General features: G+C 32.9%; 1 protein-coding gene and 2 long non-coding RNA genes across 3 annotated transcripts; 1 reads left to right on the top strand and 2 right to left on the bottom strand.

Moving 5' to 3' along the window:
* Positions 1-373: 373 nt before the first annotated feature.
* On the top strand, positions 374-1,623 carry LOC145138151 (uncharacterized). Its single transcript, XR_013721345.1, has 2 exons — positions 374-851; positions 959-1,623. It is a non-coding gene; the product is annotated as an uncharacterized LOC145138151 (long non-coding RNA).
* Positions 1,624-3,858: 2,235 nt separating this feature from the next.
* On the bottom strand, positions 3,859-11,076 carry LOC145136989 (protein argonaute 16-like). The gene is made up of 23 exons (XM_079071126.1): positions 10,868-11,076; positions 9,883-10,130; positions 9,586-9,791; positions 9,306-9,503; positions 9,063-9,199; positions 8,880-8,977; positions 8,626-8,723; positions 8,373-8,544; positions 8,173-8,289; positions 7,977-8,084; positions 7,820-7,882; positions 7,604-7,717; positions 7,348-7,513; positions 7,148-7,260; positions 6,927-7,058; positions 6,450-6,580; positions 5,859-5,924; positions 5,721-5,784; positions 5,235-5,346; positions 5,071-5,144; positions 4,880-4,974; positions 4,526-4,557; positions 3,859-4,244 (listed from the first exon to the last, which is right to left on the bottom strand). The coding sequence occupies exons 2-23, from the start codon at positions 10,108-10,110 to the stop codon at positions 4,087-4,089; spliced, it is 2,682 nt and encodes an 893-aa protein (XP_078927252.1). The 5' UTR covers positions 10,111-10,130; positions 10,868-11,076; the 3' UTR covers positions 3,859-4,086.
* Positions 11,077-21,537: 10,461 nt separating this feature from the next.
* LOC145140872 (uncharacterized) lies at positions 21,538-23,162 on the bottom strand. The gene is made up of 2 exons (XR_013722324.1): positions 22,914-23,162; positions 21,538-22,587 (listed from the first exon to the last, which is right to left on the bottom strand). It is a non-coding gene; the product is annotated as an uncharacterized LOC145140872 (long non-coding RNA).
* Positions 23,163-25,841: the final 2,679 nt, after the last annotated feature.

The raw sequence follows: 25,841 nt of genomic DNA, 5'->3' as shown, positions 1-25,841 counted from the left end.
TTAATTATGGTTCTCTCTCTCTCTCTCTCTCTATATATATATATATATATATATATATATATATATATATATATATATATATATATATATATATATATACTATCTTATAAAATAAATCTTATTATTTCTATAAATAACTTTAATATAATAATAATATTTTTTAAGACGTTTAAGTCTCTAAGCTTATAATACAACCAATCATCAATTAAATAATATTATATTTTAAATCGTCCGGAATGTACAATAAACAATGCATATATTTCCTTAATTTTAGCAAACTTTTGACTCAGCCCCTTCAAATGTTGATCGGGTCTTGTTAAATCCACATATATCGTCATATATCCTATATCCCATGATAAAGCGAATTCTTTAGGGTTCAAATTTTAAAATCAACATTTTTTGGGCCTGTTATATCTCAACCTTTCTATTTCATCCATAGGCGTACAACCTTTGTTTGCATTTAAAACACCCAAAACGTGTTTCCTTCCAAACTCTCTGCTCCATCTCTTTCAGCCACAAACCCTAGAGAACATCTTTGATTCTAACATTTGTCTTTCATACGCAGGTTTTTACTTTGCAACAGAGTGACAAGTCGCCACTGCCACCTGCGCCCTGCCGGTCACTACCTCCGCTAAACAAGAACACAACATCCGCTTCCCACTCTCGCTCCGTCAACACGAGTTTCAACATCACTGAACAACCACCATCTCGAGCTTCACCTCTATCAACAGCCCAAATCCGCTCCCTACTTCATCTCCTTCCGTATTCAACCATTGGTAAGGCTATGTTTGTAGGTAAAGTTATAGATGAAGACGTTGAGAGCTTCAACATGGCTTCAAAATGTTTCGAAGGTATAGTTTTTTATAGTATCTCAACTAGAATAATGTTACTGTCAGCGCTTTTTTTAGCTTTATGGATGTGAAATTAACTTTGACTGATATTATCTCTATTAATGTAGAAAATATAGGATGAGCTTGGTTGAAGTGAAGAGGAAAGGGATTTGATGCAGGCCCAAAGAGGAAAACCGATTGTTTATGACTTTGTAACATTTGGGAGGGTTAATAAGCTCAAGTGTAGAAATAATGGAAACATAAAGAGAGAGAATTCAGGGCCAAAGAGTCCCTATATACTCATATTGCTTCTCAAACCTTCACTTTCTGTGGACTTGCAGCTACAACAAACAATTTCAAGCCTGATTGCTTCTTTTAGTCAGTTGATTTGGTAAGGAATTGTAATAGAAAACTATATATGTGCTTCTTATTGGCTCTTGATTTCATGATCTAAATTGGAGTTCGTCAAGTTAATGGAAGTATGTGGGTGGCTCGATACTTTTGGTAGTGAGTTTAAGTACATTGCCTTTTCTGGTGACAGTGATAAAGTTCAATGCACTTCAGCAAGTTTATGAAGATCTTTGGTTGGTTTGTATATCTTTGCTTATTGATCATTTATTTGGTCCAGTTGTTTGCTACATCCAGAAGAGGTCAAATTTTATGAAGTCTTTATTGTAATGAGTGTCAAAGTTCCTTACTTCTGAAAGTAGCTCAAAAGTTCAATGTTATTTAGCACAATTTAGTGAATATTGTGTTTGTGGGGATTGATTATTTGTCTTCCTTACTTCTGAAAGTAGCTCAAAATGTATTGGTTAAATTACTTGGTTATTTAAAGTTCATAGCATTTCCTAATATGATAGAAATAACATTATGATATGTTAGCAAACTGTAAATTAAAATGATTTATAAAAAGCCATTTAAAGTTTATGGTTGTTCGTTGAAAACATTAAATATGTGATTTTCATACATTTTCAATATTCACAGCAAAATAAAACGCATTAATGTTTTGTTTCATTACTCTAGATTATAACTTTTTTGTTATGAAAATTACTTTTTTGACATTGTTTTATAAGATTACGTTTTTGACAATATGTTGTAACTTGGTCTTTTTTACTTTTGTGATATGTTATAAATTGTTTTTTTTACAATATCTTTTACCCTATTTAAAAAAATTACTTTTTTTTTAATTTTAAATGAATAATCGATAAAGTATTACCTGGTCATTTTTTGTTTGTTAGATATTTCTACTAATGATAGCTTTCAAAAGAGAAAAGATTTATAAATATGACACCTAAAGAAAATAAAAAATATGGAGAAATACCTTTAACTCTATATTGCTTTTTTTTTTGAAAAAATAGTAACAAAAGGGAAAGATTGGTTTAAGAGAAATTTATATAAGATATCACATTTTTGCTAATTGGAAACCTAACCCAGCTCATAAAAAGAAAAAAAAAAAAAAAAAAAAAAAAGAACCCAAAATAAACCCTTAGATAATTAAGTCGTTCAAAATTATTCACCGGAAGAATCTACACAAGCAACGTATCAAAGATTTTGATCAACAAGAGTTTAACTAAAATTACAATATTTTTTTTACTCTAAATTAGCAACATATTTTTCTTTTTTCACCTATAATAGTTTGTCTAAAAAACCCTAATCGTCAAAAAATATTTTTACAAACAAAATAGTCAGCATGCGGAAACTATTTACCCCACACCATATTGAGAGACTACACACCAACCTAGAAACTAAAAGGAACTATATGATCTAAAACAGTCTAGCAAAAAACCGAAAACCAAAAGGAACTATCCAGTGCCAAAAGAAAACCCATCAACATTCGCCACATAAAAACTATCAGGCGCCGCTGCATCGCGCGGGTATCGTACTAGTATATATATATATATATATATATATATATATATATATATATATATATATATATATATATATATATATATAAACCATTATAGCAATCCTATACGAATAGGAAATCTTCTATATCTTCAAGTTTTATCTATATCTTCCCATTTGAACTTCAAACAAACTCCATCTTCTATCTTCCCACTTGTCGACTCCAATATTATATTAAAACCCATTTGATATAGAACCTTAAATTCGTTGTCGGCTTTTTTCGGTTCCTATGTTATGGACTAAGTGTTTATTTGTATGAGGAAAATGGTTTACAATGAAAAATGTTTCTTAACAAAATGAACTTATTTTAGCTTAAATGCTCTTGGAAAAGTGGAATCAAAACAGATTGAATCAAAATTAACTGGAATTGTTATATCCATCAAACTTTAATTGGAACCATGTATCTTTATTTGATGCTTGTTATGCTTCGATATAGTTCAAAAAAACTAAAACATATACAAACAATTTATTTTGATGTTCATCAATTTTGATTAGAAATTTGGATTCAAACCGAAAGGCGAAACGTGTCGAAAATAAATGAACTGAGCTCATAGGGCCCATATTATGACAACTATGTATGCCATGGTAATGGCACCGCTTATTTATTTATAAGGTTCTTGATAATTGATATAGCTTGTGTCTTTGCTTATGATAATTATTAGGGAACCGATTAATTATTTATGAAATCTGAATCTATTGTCATTTACTTTCTGATTTACTAATTGTTATAGAGGTTAGCTTAACAAAATTGGTAGGCATATCTAACAAAATTGATCAATTTTGATTTCGTTTGGTTATCTAGGTATCTAACAAAACTTGATCAATTTAGGTTATGTTTGCCACACCATTATGTACTTTATTTTCTTATTTTTTAAATTTTTTAAAGTTTGTCATTTTTGACAAACCAGAAAATAACATATAAGCTAACTTATAAAAAACTACTTAGACTAAGTTATAAGGTTTTAAATAAAATATTTATCATTCTCATAGTTACTCGGATAATCATATTAATTACAATATTCTGATCTAAAACAAATTTACAAATTTTATCCTATTAACATCAATCTGAATATAAATCAAACTTTCAAAAATTAAATGGGTGCAACCATAAACAAGCAAAGGCATAATGGCACTTTAATCAATACCAAAAGGTCCATACTCCATACTACATTAAGGCTCAAGTTATGGGACTACTTTCAAAGTACCCACATGACTACCCTACAATAAAACCACAAAATAGTGACGTGGCCTCTAATTCACCAAAAAATAATAATAACCCAAAAAGAGCCTATATTAATTAACACTATGAACCTTATAAATTTACAATTACGAATAAAAATGTAACACGTTAACAAAAGAACATGGACCCTTGAACATCCTCATGCAACTTGGGCAGCTCGGGCACCGGTATACTTCCTACTGAACTAATACTTTCCGCCAAATCATCAAACTTTATAAACTGCCCGACTTGTTGGGCAGCAAGATGAGCGTAAGAAACCGGAGCCACTACAAAATACGTTAAGTACTTTAGTAGATTACATTTTTAGTCCCTAAGTATATTTGGTTTTTGTAATTTTGGTCCTTATTTAATGTTTTTGGACCATGTTCTTAGTAAAATGACTATTTTTGGTCCCCAAGTATAGTTGATTTTTGCAATCTCATTTTATCTTGAACAAGGACCAAAATTGAAATTTTAGCTATACTTAGGGACCAAAAATGTAACTAAATCCAAATAATTAGGTACAACTGAGAAAATTAGGCTAAATGCAAAGATGAAGATGGTATACCGATTGAAGTTGCAGAGCTACTTCTTTGATACCTGTGACACAATTTTAAAAGTTTTTTTTTTGTCATTTTATTGTTGATTAAAATATAATCATGACTAAGTTACATAAATCATCCCTAATCAATATAAAATGACTAATATACCCTATCTGATCATTTTTTTAAATACTTTTTGTTTTTCTTTTAATATATCCTTACCGGATACAACAGGTGAATATAATGTTTTATTTTGTAATTTGTTGCAAAACAAAACATTTTTCGATTTATTTTTTTGGTTTTTTAAGTTTTATAGTTCTGAAAAAATACAAAAATAAAACTTTTATAATTTATAATAAAAGTAAATTTTATATACTTACACATATGATAAGGAAAAGATCAGATTTTGGAGGTGATCAGGAGAGAAACCGATTTCATCAAGCAAGACATGATAGTGAGCAGGACGCGAAGTGCCCTGCAAAATTATTTAATATTTCATTGAATAAAATAATAATAATAATAATAATATAAATATAATTAAATAAATAAGAAAAAAAATTTAGGAACTTACAATCATTCCTGATTGAGCACACATGTAAAAATCATAGTTTCTTGGATGCACAATTTTACTGTCTACCACCGTACCTAATAAGATTGCATAATTTTAGTTTTTTTTTTTCTTTAAACAGAATTAAATAATTTAAAATTTAAAAAAAAAAAAAAACAACAACAAACCAGAAGGGACATTTTCAGGGGCATTAGCTTGGAAGAGCTTCGTGTGGTGATTTTTTTGAGCTATAATTACTGTGAATTTAGGAACATCAACTTCACCAAGATACTGGTAAGCCTGTGTATTTTATAATCAAATCATTAAAAATCATATAATTTACAAAAATGATCCCTAAGTGTTGCTAGTTTTTGCAAATTTGGTCATTAGTTGACATTTTTTGGTTCTTATTCGATATTTCATAACAACTTTGGTCCACTTGTATCTACTTTTTACATTTATTTTATTAGTAACTTTGTATGTACAAATAATTTTAAAAAATCAAAAAAAGGGTAATATCATCATAATTTTACTTTTTACATATGATGACCAAAACTGCAATAGAAACTATTTTGGAACCAAAATTGAAAAAAAACTGAAATATTTAGGGACCATTTTTGCAATTTACTCTAAAAAATCAAAATATGAAATTTTTTTAAGGTTATTAAACATACCTTGATCATTTGATCCAACTCAAAATTTAGAACTTGACTGAACTGTGATTCGCTCACACCATCCCTGAAAAAAAAACATTAAATAAAAAAAAGTAGCATATTTTTATAAAAATAAGAAACTAAAAGGACAAATAATACCTGAATACTATAATTTGAGTTGGTTTCCGTTGATTGCTTGTTTGATAAAATTCCAAAAGTAGTTCACTGTGTAAGACAAATAATATGTCAATACAAAACATCAGGAACAAAAAAAATTAACAAATGATTTGATCAAGAGTAAAATACATTTTTGGTCCCTGTGTATATCTGATTTTTGCAATTTTGGTCTAGAAAAGTTTTTTATTGCAATTTTGGTCCTTATTTTATGTTTCATAACAATTTTAGTCCCTAAATCGCTAAATCCAACTACCCGTCTGTTAGTTTTTTTATAAATGGCCATTTTACCCTTGGAAGTTATATTAATATATATTGTATGTTGTTCAAATATAAAGTTATTAATATATATTAGTAATTTAAAAAATAAAGAGAACTACAAAATTGCCCCCTATGATGTATGACTTTTATCAGGTCTGGTCCGGGTGGTCCAAGGGCTAAATGGTCATTTAAAAAACTAACACACAGGTAGTTAGATTATAGAGTTAACAATTCAAGGACAAAAAATGTAATTTGCTCTTTGATAAAACTTTTTAAAAAAATGGATAAAATTCATTAAAATAAAGGATTTACTACCTCATTATGCCATCATCTGTACCATCTGCTTGTGGTTTAAACAAACCTTCAATCATTTCCATCTTTGATGATTGAGCCCTAACAGATGCTTTATATCTTGATATCAATGGCCATGACCTTGATCCAACAACCTATAATTTTAAATAAAAATAATAATAAATATTCACCCCAGAAAAAAAAATAGACCATTAAAATATAGCCAATTTTTGCAACTTTTGGTTCTCTTACAAAAACCTCAAATAAGGACCAAAATTGCAAAAATCAGCTAACCTTAGGGACCACTTTTGTAACTTGCTCAAAGTTACAAAAATAGACCATGAGCGTACAGCTGAGGCTTGCAAATTTTGGTTCTTATAAAAACCTCAAATATGGACCAAAATTGCAAGACAAAACATTTTGGGACCAAAATTGCGAAAACCAGCAAAACTCAGGGACCATTTTTGTAATTTAGTCAAAGTTATAAAAAAAAAACAGTACCGCAGCAATTGAAGGGATATCGGATCGACCCGGCGACCCGTGAGAAACATCCATGCCCATTATCATTGTTGGAGTGTCATTTATGAGGGGTATGCAGCCTTCAATTGCTAATAAAGAATTGATCCCACCAAGCTTAAAATGTAAAAAACAAAAAAAGAGTTAATTTAAGTTTTAGAAATAATACAAAGGTGTAAAAAAGTTTAAAGATTTACATTAAATACCTTGGAATTAATTTTCAAAAGCACATTTGTGAGATATTGGTCAGTGATTTTGACTGGGCACATGCATTGTGTGACTACTCCATAATCACTTAAACATTTTTTCTTCCAAGGACCTTCACACATTAAAAAAGCACAATTTTTTATTACCAATAATAGCAATATGTAACTCATAATAATAACATCGTATTTATATTTTATACCATATAAGTCAGAATTTTTTCTTTCTGGCAATATGCAAAGGAGAAATTGAGGGGCACCAGGGAGTTTTGCTAAAATTTGGTCAAACATTTTTTCCACACGAATTACTGGGCCAAATTTTCGATTTTGTGGGTCTTCTTCCATTAGTGAAAATGGGCGATCAATTATCTGATAATCAAAATCAAAAATCAAGTCAAAGTCAAAGCAAAAAAAACAAAAGTAAACATATCTTTGACTTTGACTTTGACTTTGACTTACAATTCCTTTATTTCTTCCACAATTTATGAGCTCTCGCGAAAGATAACTTGCATCACACCTGGCAGAGAAATTGACAACTACCCATTTCTCGATTTTAATGGGAGTAAAAAGCTTCTGCAATTAAAAAAAAAATTCAAATATATAAAGCAGAAAAAAAAAGATAATAGAAATATAAGTTGAAAGTAAAAAGGGGACAAGAGAATAAGAATAGAATACCTTGTTGTTAAAGTTCCATCGCCCATTACGAGGAGAAATGTCTTCTCCATTACCAACCTTCAACTATAATTTCAAAAAAAGTAAATGAGAAAAATATCATATGATGAATATAGGAAATTACGGAAATACCCCTAATCCTATCACACAAATGACAAACCTTTGGTGCCTCAAGAACACGACCCTCAACTTGAGCAAGTTGTTTCTCAATAGTGATTCCACACGAAGAGAGTAAAGGGTCATCATCGTAATTATATTTTTTCATAGCCTGGTTATAAGTTAAACAAATGATAAATTTACAATAAGGACACAAAAGATAAGTAGGATCAAAAGGGTATTATGGTAAAATATAATACATCGGTTATAACTCGCATTTTTTCAGGAGGCTTTTGTCTTGATTTTTCAACTAAAGATGCTCTTTGTAGTGTAGATAATGCCTTTGTATAACGTTGAAGTGAAACAAGAGAACAAAGCTGGGGACAATGGCAAAATGGTAATAACATTAAAAAACATGGAAAATATAATAATATAAAAAATAAAAAGATAAAGATTCAACCTCCAAAGGCAAATAGTTGGGCTTCTTTGGTTTCCCAACATCAATGCAAGGTATATATGCAGAGTAAGTAATTTCAATTTTACGGTGTTTGGTAAAATAATCCAACACTGTAATATTTATTGTCTTGTCATCATCATATGTCCCATCATCTTTTTTCACTCTCAAAGGAAACCTGTTATCGCCATGTCAGCATAGGAGGAGGGGGGGGGGGGGGGGGGGGTATACACTTATACTCAGAAGAACAATAACTTACAGTAATTGATTACAAGGTTTTTCACTCATCCCAGTGATCTTGAATTCCATGTTGTTGTGACTTGTTTTTATTCTCAAGTTTTTAAGCATTTTCTTGGCCTGTTAAGTGTGAGAAAATGGTGTGTGAAACTGAAATTTAAAAAAAACATATATATATATATATATATATATATATATATATATATATATATATATATATATATAAAGAAAATGGTGTGTGTGGGTAAGTGTGTAAGTGTAACTTTTTTTATTTACCTTAACCCAGTCAATGGAGCGAAAATCACGTGCATTTTGATTGGATTTTAGAAAATCAATCACAGGTCCAGGAGTAAGAATCATTGTAGTTGATACATCTGAATAGACAAATGTATGAGCAATTAAACTAACAAGTGAGTGAGATTTAAGAGGGGTATATTAGTAAATTCAATGGTCATATACCCATATTTAGTGACAAACCACCATGTGTTGGATGAAAACTAGAATGAAATCCACGGCATCCAGTGACACCCCCTCCAATATCAGTGATGTTTCTTGAGTCATCATGAAAGAATGATTGTTTGACCAAAAGGCATCCCCTGTATCCAACATTGACTTTTTATTAAGCTAGAAGAAAAGAAAACCCAAAAATAATATCAGATAAAGCAGATAGTAGCAATAAAGAGTGGAATTTAAAAGTAGTGCCTTTGAGCTGCTTGTTGTCTCAAGATAATATCAAGAACCCTTATTGAATCTTGAAGTTTTTCTGGCTCTGCTCCTTGAAGGGCAAGATTGACCGAATTTAATGGTATTTTAGCAGCATACTTAATCTCTACTTTGAAAGTCTTCTCTTGAAAAGACAGTTTTGACCTTTTACCAGTTCCATCATCAGAAGGGGTTCCACTACAAAAAGAATAACTTTATTTAAAATCTCCAAAATGTAAAAAGAGATAGAATTAATGATAAGGTTGAGAAAGTAACAAACCGTTTTGCAAACGAATCTTCTAATACAACCATGAATTCAGATTGATTTTGTGGGAGAGAGCCAACAGTGTAAAGACTCTTTTCTCCATCATATGCGAATTTTTTACCAGAAAGTTCAGATGAGTATGTTTGGTAAAGTTTGTCAAGAATTTTTCTCCCTAAAACTTTGTTCTCAATTGCTCTATCATCTTCAGAAGTAATTGATACCTGCAACAATATGACATTATATGAACTATATGTTCGACTTTTTAAGACTATAAAAGAATATGCTTAAAGATTTAATCCCACAATACCATACACTATAGTGGTAGAATATCTCATCTGGATTCTTGATAGAAACTTTGAAGTGATTAACAAGCAATGGAATGTGTCTTCCACCACTTCCAAATCCAGGCCTATTGATTATAGAACGTGTATGATGATTTAGTTGCTCTGTTTTGACATCAGGTTGTGTATCATGTTGTTGTGGTGGTGAAGGTGGTAGGGGTGGAGAACCACTATCATCTTCACTGTTTATTTTCTCCATCTTTCACATCCACAAGACTCCTTAGGGATTTGAACATATGGAAAAAGAATTAGAGAAACAATAACTAATAAGATGGCATAATGATTTTACCTCTTAATAACAAATAGGAACAAAAGGTGATTCTTTTGAATGTTATTGGAGAATATAATGAGTTCACAATCAACCAGATTAGACATTAGAAATCAAATACAAACTTTGGTCATTCTCAAAGTTAAAAAGCAACACATTGCCCTAAAAATCAAACATTAAGTTGGTTATGGGATGGAAGGAGCACAACTAATCATTGTTTCATAACCTAGTAAATGAATCAGGAGCTTGAACTATCAAAATTCAGTCATATCGTACAATGCAACTTAAGAACAAGTGTATTTACAAAAGGAAAAACTCAAAATACCCATAAGTTATCAAAAATTCTACAATGCAGCCCGTGAAAATGGATCAGAGACCCAAAATCAGCTTAAAAAAATCATCTAAAAACACATAAGACAGTAAAAACTAACAATCATACGTATTACAAGCAAAATATAGTGATCCTCGTCAAATTTTGGGTATACTTATTATATTTAAAAGGCAAAGGGTTAAAATAACAAATTAGAACATAGAACATCAGCGGCAGCAGCAGCACCACGGATTCCGAACATTATCAAGCATTCAGGTGGATTTTAAAAGTATAGGTATAACAGTGACAAACATTACGAGAGATTTTATGGAGAGAGGTCAAAAAGGTAAAACTGAAAACGAAGATTATGAATTTTACCTTTTGACGATGACGAAATTGGGGTTTTGTTGAAATGTTTAGGGTTTTAGAGAAGAATGGAGAAGAAACAGCGATGCGCTCGGTGTTTGATTCTCTCTCCCGCTTCTTGCGTGTAGTGAGTCAAATCAGTCGTAGTGTTGATGGTAATGGTGCAGCGACTACGTCCCAACAGTTGCAGTAATTTTGTAAACCATTTTTCATGAAAATGGTCACGCAAAATTTCTTTTTTTTTTTTTTGTAAACGAAACAACTTTTGAAATGTAATATTTATTGTAAACGATTCTCAAAACAATTTAATTTCGATACAATTTTTTATAACATCATACGTGAATATATTACTTGATATAGGGTTTGTGAACGTTATTCATTATTTTTGCGAAGGTATAGATTTTGGATGTATAATAAGCTACAATTTTATTGAGAAGTTGGGGTTGTAAAATGAGTGGTTTGTTAACAGTTAAAAGGGGAAAACTTGTTTATGTTTGTTTTTAAACGCTTAACTCGTTTGCTTTTTTTTTTTATTAAATAAATAAATTAATATGAATAATATTTTTTATTACGTTTAGTAACACAATTGATCTTGTTCGTTATTTTTGTTAGCGACGTTTTGTTTTTTAGTGATCTTTTATGTTGTTTATATTTATTTAGATTTTGTTATATTTGTTCATGTCCGGAAAATGTCTCAACAATTCTCGTAGTGACAAACAATAGAGGAATCTCCAACAATTCTCATAATGACAAATTATAGAAGAATAAGAACATGTAAAAGGTCCAAAACCGAAGAAAACTATTGGGCCTAAGAGGATGAGAAGCATGTCGTTGTTTGGGCAAGAACTTTCATGGGTAGGGAACCTTTCTTCGGCCCGTGGAAGTTGGGCTAATACGCATTTGGGATCTTTAACCGACTTGTGTCAAAAAGACCTTTTTGGGCCAAAAATGATTGGGCTGAGGTAGATGTTACTTGGGCTATTCTCGCTATTTTGGGTTTTGATCCATTTGGTGCTAGAGGTTGCTTTGTGGTTAAGGTTCATAATTTTTAATAATACAAGCAAAATACATTCCAAAGGCTACAAAACCTAATCTAAATTATGAACTCTTTGATTCAAATATTACAAATCAAAACATAGTGACAAATTTACAAATAACTAAGCATTATAGATAACACAATACTTGTTTTAAATCCAGTAATGATTTTTAATACATCAAAAACCAATATTTGTTTCGTGGCTAGGATTTTGGCTTCAAAGAGAGCTATTAGGGTTTTGACTCGAATAAGTTGTTAAAACTTTTATTTATTTTGGCAGTTATGGATTTTTCTCAAAAGCCTTTAATGTTTATTAAATAAATCCCACCCCCCCCCCTCCAAAAAAATAATAATAATAATAATAATTTTTATTTACTAATAGTTGGTAAATAATAACTATTAATACAAATACTTATTATTTATCGTATATCTTTATGTTTCTTAAGTAAGTGACTTAAAGACAGTTTATTTTTTTTAATCATTAAATCCATCATTATCTCACTAACATATTAAGAGGCTTTGTATATAATATCTATTTTTGTGATCAATAATTGTGAAGAACTAGAATCATCATGCCCGTTTATGGGGTAATAGTGACAGTTTAGGCAAACTTGGAGTGTCCCATGATTTATATTTTGGGAAAATGACTTAAAAAGGTAATAAAATATCAAAATTGTACAAGAAAGACCATTATTGTTATTTTAGTACAAAAAATATCAGGTTACCGGCTATTGTAGGTTACCTGGTTGTTTTTTTATTTATTAGGAAAATAAGATATATTTGGAATAATTTGTGGCTTTCCCCTTCATTATTTCACCCAATTGAAACGACCTAAGGCTTTCCCCTGCCTCAATGTTTGAGAAGAATGAATCTCCATGGTTGTAAGCAAAGATCCCATATAGCACAACATATAACAACAACCCTAGAACTATCAGCAGTCTCGAATGTCACATACAACACACAATATAAACAACTATGGGTTAATAGCAACTCTGGGGACTATCTATAGTCTCAGTGGGCTAACAGCACGTCCTATGGATTAACAACAAACCTTACGAGTTATCAACAACCCTGGGAACTATTTCCAATCCCATGGACTCAAAATAGTCCAAGAGTTATGAGAAACTCAGTTCACATATAAAAATAATCAACAGATAAGACCCAACCGGTCAACATATACTACCACACAGGCAAGTATAGTGAGAAGACTCACCTCACAAGTAGCAGCTAAATACCACATCTCACACCCAACAAAGACTAATCCTACATGACACCTAACAACAATAAGGATTACCCTCTCAATATACAATCCAAAACCCCTAATTGACCAAAAGTCAACCCATGTTGAAAGTCAATGGTTAAAGTCAAAGTCACCAGCCAACAGTACTAACAGTTGGTCCTCGCGTCGTGACCTAACCCTTGGTCACGTCGTGAGAATGCACTTAGCCTGATTCCAACCCTTAGTCACGGACAACCCCTACAACTGGTGTCACAATGTGAGCCTTCCATGGTCACGTCGTGATCACATCCAGACAAATTAGTCAAGGGACCTCCCATCGTTACGTCTTGACACTCTCCTGGTCACGACGTGACCGCTGTCTGAAACAAGATCCAAATGGTTTGAGTCCTTAATCCTTTAAGCCAAACCTTCCAACCTTCCAAAAGGCTTTCCCCAACCCAAAGGACCATAAAAAATTGCAGCTTTTTAGTCATGCATGTCCAATGCATGACTTGAACACTAATTAGGTTAAAACAAAGGAAAATGAGACCACGACTCATGCTTGGAGTCCAAACCACCACAAATCCTCATATCTGAGATATATACTAAATAAAAGACCTCAATGATCCATAAAGTTGCTAACTTTATGGATCTCATGCATGCTACCCAACCCAAACATGAAGAAAAGTGATTAAAACTTAGATCTAACATGCTTAAGAAAGAAAAGAAAGAGCTTTAGGACTTATAAAAGTACAAAAACAATACAAAGTGGTGATAAAGAAGCTTGGTTGCTGAAACAGTGCACCAAAGGGACCATCTTCTTCAACAAGGAGCACCAAAACCACTAAAATGAGCCAAAACCACCAATATGAACTAGGGTTAGGGTTTCTAGGGTTTAAGGGAGATGGAGGCTGAGAAATGAACCCTAAATTCGAGTTTAGGTGCTTAAATATGAATCAAACCCTAAAAGATCACGGGCTTAGGTTGCAGCTCTTTTCATGTCATGACCAGCTATGTATCACGGCGTGACCACTCTTCCAATGCGTATATTCTTCAACTCAGCTTGTTATGTCGTGACCACCCTATGGTCACGTTGTGACACTCGGTTTTCCCCCAAAACCAAGTTTTTGAATCCTCAATACCCTAAACTGATCCAATCGAGGAAACGAGTGTTACATTTAGAATGAAAAGTTAATACTTTTTTCAATTTTATTCTAATCAAAATATTGTATTTTAAAAAAAATCAACCCATTACAACGAGACAAGTAACCTCTTAATTTATAATCTTCATTCGAATATATTGCTAACATGATAGAAAATAATTAAAATTTCATTATTCTAAAATTTTTCCTTTCATAACCTTTTTCTTAAATCGGTTATGTCAACAAGTGAAATGACAACCGATGTATTTTTTATAACGTAGCATGCCTTAATAAGAAAAAAAGTTAAAATAAGAACATACCAACGCCATTTCAAGGACAACCAGTTTAATTTAGCAAAACATTTACAACATGTTGCATTTTTTTATAGTTTTATACCTTCAAATCCAAGAATAACATCGAGCCACAATTTAGGAAAACCTAACTGAGCAGTAGAAATAGCAATTCTAGCATGGCAAGCTTGAAAATTAAATCAAGAAAACTTCACAAAGAAATCATTAATAAAAATTAAAACAGCCAAAAAAAAGTAAAACATACCATAGCAACTTCCAATCCTTCACCTCAAGTAATCTCATCAATAGCATCAACAGACAATTTTCTTACAGCTGAAACCAACACCAACATTTAAAAAAATAAAAATATATAATTACCTTTATGAGGGGCACCGTGGTAAATAAACATTCCTTCAAGGTATCAGATAGAATATCAATTGATACATAAGCATGTTTTGATGTTGCTCCTGTGACATAGCTGTAAACAACAAACCACAAATGGAAAATTAAGAAATTTTAACAAAATTATGGATAGAATGTACTTCATACACTATGCATACCTTTTCCTTCATGAACTCCACCAAAAGTATTAATGTCAAAACCATAAGAAAATTTTCTTTTGCGTCTGTTTCAAATCATGTAAAGTGTTAACTATTATATAATGCTAAAAAATACTTAATTTATATGTAAGACTTTGTAAAAGAATAAAAAAACTTGCATATAAAAACGATTTCCCTCAAATCATGTCTTCGTAAGGCTTGGTTAAAAGAGTACTGGATATAAAAAATATAGGAGAACGTCAATATAATTAACAGATAATAAAATATTAATAAAAGTACATAAATCACATTATGTTCAAAAGCCATGACAATATTCTCATGTCTAAACAAATCACATATCATGTGGATAAGTTTATTAATGGAAAATGCTTTCTAGAAAGTTGATTATACATACTCATATACTTTTCCCAAATTATCCTATGCTTGTATATATTTGTCTCTCTATTTAATCTACCAATGGAATTGCAATCGAAAAGCATGATCATAACTTCCCACGTGTTTGATAATTATTAAAAGAAGTATGATGATAATAACCCAAATAATTTTGTAACATCCAAAAATCTTAAGTAAAAAATCCATTCTTAATTCAACCAAACATCCATCAAATCATCAAATCAAACCATCAAAGTATGCCAATGTGAAAATAGTTATCAGAGTACAAATCCTAAAATCATAAAAATTGCGGAAACACGGGTGGATGCGCTGAGATCTGGCCAAGACCTTCCCCCTCGAACTGGAGTACCTGAAACATAAACTTAAACCGTAAGCACAAAGCTTAGTGATTTTCCCCAAAATACCACATACCATACATATAATTGGCCTCTTCCAACATTCATCGGGCCCCGCCCGGTACAGATCTGTCAATATCTTGCGATGGTCCCCGCCCAGCAAATTCATCAGGCCCCGCACAATATACATACAAACACATACAATACATTCAGGAGTCACACAAACAGCTAACATCCTATAAACGATAATCAATGGGCCGACATCGGTGCCTTCGACCCGCCAAACACTATGAAAAGGCTCACCTTAATTTGATGATAAGCAATCACACACAAGCTACCGCTACAACGGATCCTCACACTGAACACATTCAAACCAACTCTAATAACTATTTAGGGTAATAAACCACAACTAAAAGCCCAAATCATAATCCCTCTCACAAAGGGTAAAAGACCCTTTTACCCTTCCTACCCTAGGCCCAACAAACCATGACCCATAATTGCCCAAACCAACCCTAAGGCCCAAAATGGCCCAAACTAACCCCAAGGACCAAAATAATGATCCAAGGTCCTTTGGAGAGTACGCTAGGCATACCACCCTCTAAAGCCCAACGTACAAGTTCTAACAACAAGGAAAAATGGGGACTGAACCCAGTATATTGGGCGTACTCATATTTACGTCATGCATACTCCCCTGATGGCTAAAAATCACATTAAGCACTTAATGCCTTAAGTCCAAACGTCCAAGTCACAGATCTTGCTATTAGAAAACGTCTTAAATGATAAAGTCATCAACTTGATGCCTTTGCATTGATCAAAGAGGTCCAACACTCATTTTAACATTCTAAATCAATAATATGAACATCAACTCTTGCATGGTTGAGCTAAATCCATCAAGATGCTATTTTTATGCATTAGGGACCTCAAAAACATCAAGATCTATAATTATAACCTTCTGGAATAGCTTATACTCACATGAATAAACTAAAGGGACCAAAATATGCCAAAACCCCTAAACTAACAAGATCTAAGAGATGAATCAACAAGGTTGAGACTTTATACCTCCAAGAGGATGATCAAAGTGAGTAGATTCTAGATCCATAAGCTTCAAACGAACAAGTTCTTCTCCGTTCAAGATGAACCAAAAACACACCAAAGCACAACAAAACACACACAAGGATCAATACTCTCTAAAATGTGCTAGGGTTTCATGGAAGCTACTTTGGAACGAAGGAGGTTGATGATAGAAGAGGTCTTGGGGTTATAAGGTGCTTAAATAGGGTCCAAACCCTAAAATTTACGGTTTTCCCTTGGCTCGAGTACGTACTGTGTACTATGGGGAAAACCCCGTATCTAAGTCTTGCCAAGGTACGCCTTGCGTACCTCAATTATGCCCAACATAATTAATACAAATGCAATTTGATTAAACATTTAGAATTCAAGGAATTTACCTGGGAACTGGGTGTTACAAATTTAATGTTCGAAATATATAATTTCGTAGTATTGTCTTAGTAAATGTACAAGTTGATCCTTACAAATATTCAAAATATACACCAGTATTATATGATAAAATCAACATTACATCTAACTTGAATTGGAGAAATCGTCAAAGTTAGATGGTTAATCATCGAAGATTACTACCAATAATGATACCTTTCCTTTTGTGTTTGCAATGTAGATTATCTTCATTTTTGAAATTGACTACTCAAAATCCAAAATCTATAAGAAATATCATGTTTCCTTAAATCAGGATTGCTAATAAGTAAAAACACTACTTGCATATTCCAAAACGAAGTATGTGTTAGGAGTAACTAATATCCACCTTAATATAATTGAAAAGTATCTCCAATCTAGCCCTGCTATTGCTCATATCAATATGAGTTTTCTGAGTAATCAGAGATGAAAAAGTTTTCCTTGCTTCATCACAAACTGAGACACTACTAGATTCATTGGATCCACATTCAAAAATCTTCACAAACACCACTTAGTAAAACAATTAGTAACAACTCAAACGTTTATATCATCTTAAATCTAAAATTAATAAAGAGTGGGATTGAAAACTAGTCTTGATTCACAAATTTATCAATTGAACACAAGTACTCAAATTGTACTTGATTAAAAAGCGAACAAATGAATGTTAGAGGGGGGGGGGGGAGAGCATGAGAGAATACCTTGTGCCATGTTTGATTAGGATCTGTCCGACCTTCAAAAACCTAGATTTAGAACAGAGGGATAAGATCCAGCTAGTCACTGTGGAGGAAAAGAAGTAAAACAAGTGAATATAGGGCAACGAGGTCACAACACAAATCAATGTAAAAGCAACGAAGGTGACGATGTGACTGGTGGTGGCAGTGGCGTGTCAGCGATCGGTAAACAATGACCGAAATGGAGATGAAGTGCTTCCCGATCTGGTGAGGGCAGACGATGACTGAAGCAGTGACGGTGGTTGTTGGACTTTCAGGGGCCGACGGTAGTGAATGGAGGAGAGAGAGGCGGAGTAACGTGGTGGTGGCGGTTGGACTTTCAGGGGCTGGTCGTCGGCGGTAAGGAGGTTTCCGACATCTATGGTGATTTAGGGTTGGATATCACGTACAAATAAAATGCATGGGTGGAATGTGCGGTGTAGGATGTAGACCCAACTCTTTTTTAAATATCTAAATAAAAGCCAATTGATAAATAGATTAAAAAGAGAATATAAGCAAAATAATAATTTAGAGTTAAAAGTAAATTCTTAATTCAAAATTACTTCCTGACTTTTACTTATAAAATATAATAGGAAGAAACAAAACAAAAGAAATAATTCCAACTAAAAGAATATATATAAAGATCAAGCATGTAAACTGTCTTAAACTTTAATGACTATTATGTAATTTACTTTAAAATTAAATTAATTTAACTTAATAAAGTACTTAATATTTTTATATTCCAATTTCAGACACTAAATAATAATTGTATTTTTATACACGGTGAATTTTCATAAATATGAAATAAATTTATGACAGATATTTTTGTCAATCATAAATCGTCGATATTTTACAAACTATGAAATATTTTTATGACAGACACGTTTTTGTCTGTCATCACACGGTTATACGTTGTAATTCGTCTGTCATTAAAAGTGTTTTTCTACTAATGTCACTTAGGCTTGGGGGGAGTGGATAGCAAAAAGTCTGCTTGGCATACCATACAAACACCACCTCTCAAACATGACATGACAAAATGATATGTTCATACAAACACCACTCAAACATTTGTATGGTTTCAAAGATAATATGTTATGACATGTTTCCACTCCCTCATTTTAACCACCACGCCCCCCATTCAAAAAAAGAAAAAAAAAAATTAGTGGCCATTATATTTTGGACACCTTTTCCGGGATGCAAAGCAAATTTTATCGGATGTAAAAGGTAATAATGGCCGCATTAGAAAAAAAAAAGTCAAAATTGTATGTTTTAGTTGGACAATTCCATTTTTTAGTTATTAACCCCAAAAGTGACGACAATATCATTAATTTTATGAAATTTGGCATACCTTTTATAAGACGTTATTAATTAGAATTGCTAAAATCTTAGCTAAAAAGTCTACTTTAAAAATAGTAAACATCATTTGAAATTAATTAAAAATGGGTGTTGCTAATAAGACACCCATTAGACACTCTATTGACCACTTTATAAAAAGTCAACCTATAATCAACTATTTATAATCAGCTTTTTCGGAAAACAATGCAATTTCAACCAATAAAAAATATTACAAAATTAAATTAAGATGTCTATATGGTAAAATGGGGTGACTTATTAGCCAACCCCTAAAAAATTTGAGGTTCATTACCGGTAAAGATCATCATGCTTACATCAGTCCTGTTTCAAAGTCTGTACAGGCTTTAGTAGGCACAGGTTTAAAAAGAATCAAGAATTTGTTCTTTAGGCATATTTATACAACTAATGTTTGATCAAGTTATCTTCCATAAATCTTAACTTTTTGATATTTCACTGTTTGCATACTTTTCATGTTTGATCTCTTCGGGTGGGTACTTTCAGAAGCCGCATGCAAAAAGACACCTTTGGTGGGTCTTTCAGTAAACAGTGATTGTGTAAGCCAAACAAATGTAGCATTCAGTATTCATCAATCATAATTCATAAGGTACACACCATTACTAATTAAACAACAAAACATGAATATTCCAAATAAAATTACATAAAAATGCCCAAATGACTACTACACTCTCAATACAAAATAAATTAACTATAACATTTGTAGAATTAATCTTCTTCACCACGATACATCTAGGCTCATCCTATACTCTTTTTACAACATTCAACACCTTATTCTTTGCTCATAGAGATCTTCCATGCCTTCATATACAACTTGTAGAGTACTTATTATAATTTGCATTACTTAAGCAAGATCAATGGCGAAAGAGATGATGAACAGTTTAAAAAGTATAAACAAGAAAACCGAACTTCCATTTCACAAGGTTATGGACATGGTTTACAACAAGCATCTTGGAAGAGTCAAAGATATTGACGGGCTTGCAAGGTCAAGAAAAAGCAGAGATCATCTACAAAGTTGGATAAAAGAAAGAAAAGATATAAGAAGAATAAGCTCAGGAGGGATAACACCAACACTCTTTTCATAGTTTTGTTTCTTGTTCTATCAACTTAGCAAGGTTACTTATAACCAAATCACACATGACCAAGAGACAAAAAAGTGGGTGGTTAGCCAGGCTAGCCATGGCTAGGGTCCAAAGAGAAAAAGTGGCTCAGAGAAGAGGGTTTTTGGGGTTGAACCACTATATGTTACGAGAACATGATTGGATGCTTCACGTATTTATAGAGTTTTGAGGGACTGATTGATGATAATAGGGTTGAAGAGAAAGAATGGTATGGTTTGGGTGATCTTTTTCAAAACCCCACAAATAGTACAAGTCATGATGCATAAAGTACGGTTTTATTGTACTGAAATTGATAATTTATGTGTCAATAAACAAATATTAATGTGGGTTTGACTTTGACCCATGAAAGAAGAGGTTGGGTATGTAATAAAAGATGGGTTTGATATGTCATTTTCTACATAAAAGTACAGGGACAGAAAGCATCATGAGAGATTGTTTTCTTTGCTTTTGTAAATCCTGCCACTAATCTTTTTAGGTTTGACATTTGTACCCTCTATAGTAATCTTTTTAGTGAACATGATTGAATGAATGTTTGTGCTTTACGTAAATGTTGCATGAACTATATGATATGCAGCTGATCATTAAGCAAATTAATGATCAACACATTAATGATATTAAACATACGAACCTTAACAAACATAATTTCTGATATGTGATATGATTGGAACTTTATGAAATTGCTCAAGCTTCGTTAAGCTAAACTTTATATAGTTCATGCTTGAGCTTAAACATATCATAATTCGAGCACGAGTGTATAAAGACTGGATTTGAGTTCTTATTGAGCTTTTCGAGCAAATTATGTGTAATTATTCCAAGTTGAATTTTAACTAAACTTGTTTTATTAAATAAAGTTTCTATAAATTTTAGAGTCGAGCTTGATCTCTTGAGCAAGTTTTGATGTTAGTCAAATTCAGTCAAATAATCGACTTGAACTAAGTTGTGGATTTTGGCTCATTCGGGCTCATTTGTAGTTTTGGATGTAAGGTATTGACCTGGTTATCCCTTGATGCCCAAGAAAAATATGCAGCATGAGAAACAGGGAGAAAAGAAACGTTAATATTACTAGTTAACCAAGGCTTTATTGCTGAAAACTCTAAATAAAAGCAACGAGTACCAGCCTTATTTATACTAAACTAAAAGACTTTGACTCTAATACCCCTGGATATAAAAACTGTTTTTGAACTCATTTGACTAAACCGGTAAACCCAACAATCACCCTCTTAATTAGTTTGGTCGTACAGCTCGTTCACAGTCACAACAACGTTTAATCACCTTCTTTTTGAACCATCTCGATTCTCGACCTTTCTCGGACACCTGACCTCCATCTCGGTCACATCGAAAGTCTTCTATCAACCCTTTTAATTATTCACAACACCTGTAACATGTAACATGGCATCCCGTTGGACATGTTCATTACCATCTCGACTTTTTTTCGAATCAACGACCTCTTCCTTGGCCACATCCAAAGCTACCCGACTTGAACTCCAACGTCATAATGTTCACATAGTGTAGCTTCTCCAATCTCTTCCTTTGTTTCGATCACCTTTGTTCAAAGAGGCATCTCCACCGACCAAGAAAACAAAGTCACCCTCTTCCACGTTTCCTTTAAACCCGCCAAACGAACTGAATCCAAAGCCACCTGCTTTGACGAATCCTTCCTGCCCGCTTTTCACGCAACTACGCCAGTATCCCCTTATCACGAACAAATCGATCAAGACCTGCGAAATCCCGACAACAACACTCCCTGTTGAAAACGTCTCGAACAAACCATTATTTGATCGTAACTAACAGCCACAAATCACATTTGTTCATCATCGGTCACCCCCATCGTCTCAAACGGTACTCCCCGTTTCCCTCACGAAAACTCCCGACTGGAACACTGCCATCTCCATAGACAGTCCCGATTACGACCCATATTAGTAGCCAAAGAGGCTGCTAATATCGCCCACCATGTCGTCTAAAACCAATCGAACCATTTGCGTTTCCACCTCAAGGATCCTCCCCCTTGAAAAGCCGACTCTCAAACCGGCACCGTCTTAACGAGCACCTTGCTCAGATACCAAGTATAAGGTATTGACCTGGTTATCCCTTAATGCCCAAGAAAATATGCAACATGATAAACACATGAGAAGAAATAGGGACAAAAGAAACGTTAATATTATTAGTTAACCAATGCATTATTGTTGAAAACTCTAAATAAAAGCAACGAGTACAAGCCCTATTTATACTAAACAAAAGGACTTTGACTATAATACAAATACTTGAAAAGAAATCTAAAAAAAAACTTCCTTATAATACCCCTAGATATAAAAACTGCTTTTGAACTCATTGACTAAACCGATTAACCTAACATTGGACTGGTTTTAATTCTGTAAAATAATCTTTAATGGTTTTGGATGCATGAAAGAACTTACGAGGTGGAGCCTATGTGATATGTCTTTGTCATGGTGAACACCATGCTTGATGTGTGGTTTCCACCGTATGGATTGGGACTCTCTCTCTCTCTCTCTCTCTCTCTCTCTCTCTCTCTCTCTCTCACACACACACACTTTCCCTCCATCTTACTATCTCTCTCTTCTTCTCTTTTCATATGGCGTGACATTATGGTATGGTATTCTTGGTGGCAAAATGAGGTGAAACATAGTAAAGGTGACACCACACCTTCGAACCTAACAAGATGTTATCAAAAGGATCCATTTGGACAGTTATATATTGAAGAAGCAAAGAAGAAAAAGGAGATACATTGTTAAGTTTCTATTTTTTTATTTAAAAAAAAATAGGCAAAAACTTAAGAAAATTCAACTAATAAATATGAATTTCGTAGTAATCCACAGCCAAATGAGTTTTGGCCTTTTCATATATATATATATATATATATATATATATATATATATATATATATATATATATATATATATACACACGCAAGTTCTTTTGAATACCAAAATATTTGTGAGAATTTGAGAACTACTAATCCGCTCATCATTTTTCAAAACCAAAATCACCAACCAAATCTCATACCAATGATTAAGACATATCCATGGTCCAAAAAAAGATTTGACGAACTTTTTTTTTTTTGGTTTTTTTGGAAATATGGATTTATGCACAATTAGCTAGGGGTGAGCGCGGTGCGGTTCGATGCGGTTATTGGCCAAAACCTCACCACTAACCGCAAATGCGGTTAATCCATTTTCAAAACCGCTTGGTGCAGTTATTTTTGTGCTGCGGTTAGACGGTTATTTTTACAGTGTGGTTTTGTTTTTTTATGTTTCGGTTATTAACCGCATAGATTTGGTGTGGTTATTTTGTGTAGTTTTTAACCGCACTTTACAGTTCAAACAGTTTTAAAAGTTTAAATATATTACTTGTAATAATAAAAAATCATAAGGTATAAGACAATTAACTTAAATTACAAACAACTAATATCTTAAAATCGTTAAATCACCAGTAATTAACAATAAATATATCTAAAAATTGTCAAATTTCACTATTTTCCAAAGTTAAACATAAGAAAAAACCAACACTTTTGTCTTTTATAATTTTATCATTCTTTCATCCATGAATCTTGTCTTATTTTTAATATTTGATATATTAATAACTAATAAAAAAATTGTATATAATATATGCGGTGCGGTGCGGTTTTTGAAAACTAATAACCGCACCGCACCGCAAATTTGCGGTTTTTGAAAAACAAAAAACCTTACCATCGGTTTTTATTGCGGTTGCGGTTAATTGGTTGCGGTTTATGTGGTTTTTGCGGTTAATTTTAGTTGTGGTGCGGTTTTTGCTCACCCCTACAATCAGCAGTCATATGGTCTGCTAATGAGCACAATCAACAGTCATATGGATTGTTGATGAGCACAATCAGCAGTCATATAGAGTGCTAATGAGCACAATCAACAATTATGTCTGTTGATTATGCACGTCCACATTCCATATGACTGCTGATTGTGCATACATGCAAATTTCCATAATAAATAAATAAAAGTATCAAATCTATTTTTGAGCCTAGATATGGCTTAGACACACAATTTGGAGAAGATTGGTGTTTTTTGTTTTGAAAAATGATGAGTGAATTAGGAGTTTTCAAGTTCCCACAAATCTTTTGGTTCTCACAATAACTCATCCCTATATATATATATATATATATATATATATATATATATATATATATATATATATATATATATATATATAATAACATCCGTGTTCCAGAATAGGTCGGTTGAGGGTTTAGAAGGATTATAGGTAAGGTTTTTGGGAAAAATCTTATGTCACGAAGTGATGAATGGAGCATCACGGCGTGGCGTGCCATTTGGATGATCACATTTTCGGGATGGCTGTCACGACATGATGAAATGTTTGTTACGATGTGACAGCAGCTGCAGCTCAAACCCATGATCTTTTAGGATTTCCTCCAAATTTGAGCCCCTAAACACAAGGTTTTGGGCATGCTCTTCAGCCTCCAACCGCTTTCAACGAAACCCTATCGTCTATTGTTGAGTTCTTGAGCTTTTAGTGGTGTTTTGGTGTCTTGAATGAGAAGAAAGCAACCTTGAGCTTTTAGTGGTGTTTTAGTAGTGTTTTGCAAATCTCATCATCATCTTCTAGAACTTATTTTAGACCTTTGTGAGCATTCAAGCTCCAAGCTTTATGATTCTACGTTGCTAGATCTAGACTTTAATGCATTACTCTCCTTGTTTAGACTAGTTGCAGTGTTGGGATTCCATTAAGTTGGCAACTTTATGGATCCTTAGAGTCCCTATGTGGTTCGATGTGCTAGATATGAAGTTTAATAGAGTTTTGAACTCATGTATGAGGTTTTGACCTCTTTTTCATCATTTGTGACCTAATTTGAGCTCAAGACTTGCATATGGTGTAACGACCCCATTTTCAAAAGAAATTTTTCATTTTTAATTTTTCAAAATATATATCATCAATCATGTAATCCTAATACAATTGTTTTCAAAACTCATGTCAATTACAATTTTATTTCAAAATGTCAGAGTGTCCCATAAAAATGCCCGAGTGAGAGTGCATGCCGCGCCATCATGCCTTGCCCTTGCCCTTGGGCTCACATGTACCCGAAACAAATCCACAAACTGTAAGCTAATGCTTAGTGAGTTCCCCAGAGCATACCCACACACAAACCACATAACACATATCATATTAGCTATAACAACTACATATATCACATAAGCCATGCATACAACAAATAGGGATGCCGTGGGCTCGTCCCCAGGGTCTTACTCCAGGATGCCATGGGCCCCCCACATGGTCTTACACCTAAGTGCCATGGGCTCTCCTATGGTCTTTGATAGGAAAGCCATGGGCTCTCCACA

The sequence above is a fragment of the Lactuca virosa genome, chromosome 9 (genome assembly GCF_052849685.1).
Source record: "Lactuca virosa cultivar CGN04683 chromosome 9, Lactuca_virosa_CGN04683_v6, whole genome shotgun sequence".
Taxonomy (NCBI): domain Eukaryota; kingdom Viridiplantae; phylum Streptophyta; class Magnoliopsida; order Asterales; family Asteraceae; genus Lactuca; species Lactuca virosa.
Note: the sequence above shows the minus strand (reverse complement) of the source record. Positions and strands in the feature narration are given on the sequence as shown.

Bases quoted from the DNA above. Each gene is read 5' to 3' on its own strand.
- LOC145136989 (XM_079071126.1), bottom strand. From the start codon at position 10,110: ATGGAGAAAATAAACAGTGAAGATGATAGTGGTTCTCCACCCCTACCA. The intron at 8,290-8,372 runs GTTGAATCTTTA...CATTGTCCCCAG, and splicing joins CCAACTATTTGCCTTTGGAG to CTTTGTTCTCTTGTTTCACT. The intron at 7,514-7,603 runs GTAAGTCAAAGT...TTTGATTATCAG, and splicing joins GTGGAAGAAATAAAGGAATT to ATAATTGATCGCCCATTTTC.